This window comes from Myotis lucifugus, unplaced genomic scaffold (assembly GCF_000147115.1).
Source record: "Myotis lucifugus unplaced genomic scaffold, Myoluc2.0 scaffold_215, whole genome shotgun sequence".
Taxonomy (NCBI): Eukaryota; Metazoa; Chordata; class Mammalia; order Chiroptera; family Vespertilionidae; genus Myotis; species Myotis lucifugus.
Window position 1 is genome coordinate 342566 of NW_005871263.1, and position 3847 is coordinate 346412.

General features: G+C 57.0%; 1 protein-coding gene across 1 annotated transcript in view; it reads left to right on the forward strand.

The window, feature by feature from the left end:
* ATP9A (ATPase phospholipid transporting 9A (putative)) overlaps positions 1 to 3847 on the forward strand; it is a 92257-nt gene that overhangs the window by 72342 nt on the left and 16068 nt on the right. The window contains 4 exon segments of the mRNA XM_023761745.1: positions 160 to 181; positions 184 to 242; positions 1564 to 1734; positions 3144 to 3242. Of these exon segments, the coding sequence (XP_023617513.1) occupies positions 160 to 181; positions 184 to 242; positions 1564 to 1734; positions 3144 to 3242 (351 nt within the window).

Below are 3847 nucleotides of genomic sequence, written 5' to 3' on the forward strand. Positions count from 1 at the left end.
TTTTTTATATATCATAGGATAAACTTCGAGAGTTCCTGCTGGATCAGGCTATGTTATCTATTGTGCGGGCTGTGGGCCATAATTGTGTAGAGACTTGTGCTATCTCACCTGACCATCATCAATAATCGCAGGCTGGTCCCATAGCCCTCTGCTTCACAGTGTGGGAACATGGCCCGAGAGGGCTGCGGGTGCTCGTGGTGGCGAAGAAGTCTCTAGCCGAGGAGCAGTATCAGGACTTCGAGGTAAGTGGTTCTGTGACGGTTGGTTATTCTCAGCCCTGCCCACCTGCCGGTCACATCTCCTCCCAGCTGCCCCTCGCTCCTCCTGCTCTTGCCGTCCTCCTGTCACTTCTGAGCACAGTCAGCTTCACTCCTGTCCCCGGCCTTTGCACTTGCTCTCTGAGTGCACAGAACTCTCTTTCCTCCTGTTGCTCCGCGGCCCACTCCCTCACTTCCTTTGGCTCTCAGCTCAGATGCCGCCGCCTCTGAGAAGTCCTCCTGGACTCCCCATCTAAAGCAGCCCCACCTCAACACTCGCCACCCTTCACCCCATTGAACTTTCTTCATTGCACTTAACATCTAGAATGACCATATACATAAACATTAACATATCTTTTCTGGAATAGAATCTTTTTGAGAGCACTTTGTTACTCTGCTTGGCTCTTATATCCCCAACGTTTAGGCTGGTCATTGGCACATAGCACACCTCCTGGAAAATTTGGAATGAGGCCCTAGTTCTTTAAAGCTGTAAAAAATATTAATGTTGAACCAGATCATTGACTTGCACAGCCAAGGGTTCCAGCATAAATATGTCATCTTGTCCCGTAGATTGTGTGTCCCTCGAAGGGAAGTGTCTTTGTTAGGTCCCCAGTCCTGGCATAAAGCCAAGCGCGCACACCCATGCAAGACGGGAAGGGAGGGGGGAGGCTGGGGGATAGGCTCTGGCCCTTGTCCTGTTCCACCCAGAGAAGCTGTGCTTGTCCGTCTCTTTTATGTGTGAGTTCTCTGTACAGTTTTAATTAACAAGAGGCCTAGCCCTGATCAAGTCCACCTTCCTTTCCATTTTAAAGGCATCAGTTTCGAGTCGGGCCATGAGGGGCCTTTGATTTTCCTCTAGGTCTTTGCCAGCACTGGAAAGAGGGGAGAAGCAGAAGGGTTGGGTCGATGGTCTTCCGAAGTGGGACTTCGTCAAGGACGCTTGGTTACAAAGTGTGCTTTGTGCCGGAGAACCTACTGCTTTTCTGAGCTCTTGAGTTGTGCCAATCCTTGCAACAACCCAGTGAGGTTGGGGCTGTTATTGCTGCTTCTGGGTGGAAACAATAGAGGCTCAGAGAAGTTAAGCAACTTGCTGGAAGTTGCACAGCAGGTGGGTGTAGAGCCAAGGGTGGAACTCAGGTCTGTCCAACTCCCGTGTCTGGACTGTGAACTTGGGAGGGACCGAAGCCTCCGTGTCATCCCTCTGAGGGCTACACCAGGTGCTGCGGTGGGATCAGCATGCCGTCCCACTCGGCGTCGGACAGCCTTGTACCTCCCCATTCTAAGCGTGTCCCCTGCTGTGTCCCAGGCTCGCTACGTGCAGGCCAAGCTGAGCGTGCACGACCGCTCTCTCAAAGTGGCCACGGTGATCGAGAGCCTGGAGATGGAGATGGAGCTGCTGTGCCTGACGGGGGTGGAAGACCAGCTGCAGGCGGACGTGAGGCCCACGCTGGAGACGCTGCGGAACGCCGGCATCAAGGTAGGCGGCCTGCTGCGGCCTGGCTGCTGAATGACCGCCCTGGGAAATGGGCTCCGGAATTATACAGCTATCCCTTGAGCGGAGTGCAAAGGTGGGGGATGGGAGAGGGGGACGTGTGACAGAGGGAGCCAGGCGTGCAGGGACTTCCAGCCCTGTCTCAGGTGGGCCCCTCGTCACCTCCCCGCACATGCAGCTCTGCACGTTTGCATACCTGACTGGCCCTTCCTGACCAGGCTGGACTCCATGCAGGCAGGACCGCACGCGGCTCCTCATCCCTCAGTGCCAAGTGTGGCCACTATATCCCTGTGAGTGGCCAGCCAGCCAGCCGTCTGTCAGTGCATCTGGGTGGATGGGTGACCACCCAACAGAGTGACCGCTTGCCCCAGCAAACTTTTGCGTTTTGTACTCGACTCTTTGGGGCCCCCAAATGTCCAGTAGTTTAATCGGGAGAGGCCAGTAGAGGGCGTCTGAGGAGCCTGCAAAGGATCAGCGAACTTCCTGGCTCAGCGCCTCTGAGAACACGTATGTGTTTGCCACCCGCCTCCGCCCCAAAGCAGCTCTGGGCTGCGTCCTCGGGCCTGCATTCGGCAGAAGCGCGTGTGAGCTGGGCCATGCGAGCTTGTGGATTAAGACCGGCCACAAGGGCGCTCCGGGCACGTCCGTGCCCACCGGGGGCTCCCGTGTGTGCGAGTGTGGGTTTTTGTAAACCAAACGCTGTCACGTACCTTTGGCTCATAGGAAACTGACGGCGAGATCCCAATTTTGAAAAAACGGCCTGATGTCAGAGGGCCCGTTTCTACTGCGTTGTGGTGTTTAAACTTTGTCCCTGGGCCATTTCCAGGACCTCCCTATTGGGACCTCGCTGTGCTGCTTTGGGGCAAGTCACCTCTCTGCCCCCACAGCAGTGAGGGATCTGTTCCGAGGTTGGAACCTGGAGGTCCACCACCAGCGTTTTGTAGTCAGGGTTAACCCCACGGGATTCCTGACCGGCATCCGACCAGGTAGAAAGACCATGTGTCCGTGACAAGTCCGTGTTTCCTGTGGGACCCGCAAGTGACCCCTCCCCATGCAGGCTCCCCTTTCTTAGAGATCAGTTATGACTTTAAGAAAAATTCCCCGAAGAGGGGTTGTGAGGCCAGAGGCTGGGCTCCGCGATGTCTCCTGAAGCGTGTGGCCCAGCGGGTCTCCGAGTACCACACCGGCGTCTGCTGCCACCAGGGGTGGTCACGCCTCGTCCTGACGGCCTTGAACGGGGCGTTTCCTGTCACGTGTGGGGCCCCGTGAGCCTCGAGGAGGTAAACGGGACACACTAAGTTCGGCTCGATGTTCCGGGAAACTCGGCCGACGCAGGCGACAGGCCGCCTCCAACAACACTAACCACGGGGACCTCTTTCATGCGGTGACTCCAGGTTTGGATGCTGACGGGGGACAAGCTGGAGACGGCCACATGCACAGCGAAGAACGCGCATCTGGTGACCAGAAACCAAGACATCCACGTGTTTCGGCTGGTAAAGCGTTCTCTGCGGGGGGCCTCCTGGGGGTGTGGCTGCAGTTTGCCCGTAACCTCATAATCTCGTGACCTCATAACCTCGTGACCTCATAACCTCGTGACCTCAGGGGGAACACGTTAACCTGCTGGGCGGGGGCTTCCACGGTCGGTTTGGGAGGAATCACTGATGAGCCAGTGAGGCCGGAGGCTCCTTCCGGTGGTGTCTCCGGAGCACCCCGTCCCGTCCCGGCCTGTGTGGACGTGTGGCCTTAACCTGGTGGGGTCATGGGCCCTTTGAGAGGCTGCTGGAAGTAGGCAGGTGGCATGAAGGATGCAGCTAAGCGCATCGATGTGAAATAGTCCCTAGGAGTCCAGGGTTTCACCAAGTCCTTGACGGCCAGTCCTGGGGTAAGAAATAACGTCCAGATCACAGGTATTGGCCTGAAGGAACACCTGGGAGCCTTCAGAAGGAGGTGTGTTGGGTGGGCGCGGGAGAAGTGGCCCCAAACAAGCAGGCATTAGGAGCCCCAAGGCTGGAGGCCAGGGGCTGTGCCCGGCCTTACTGAGCTGAGGTGAGGAGCAGGGTCCTCTGGGGCAGGGTCCCACTCATCTGAAATCGGAGCC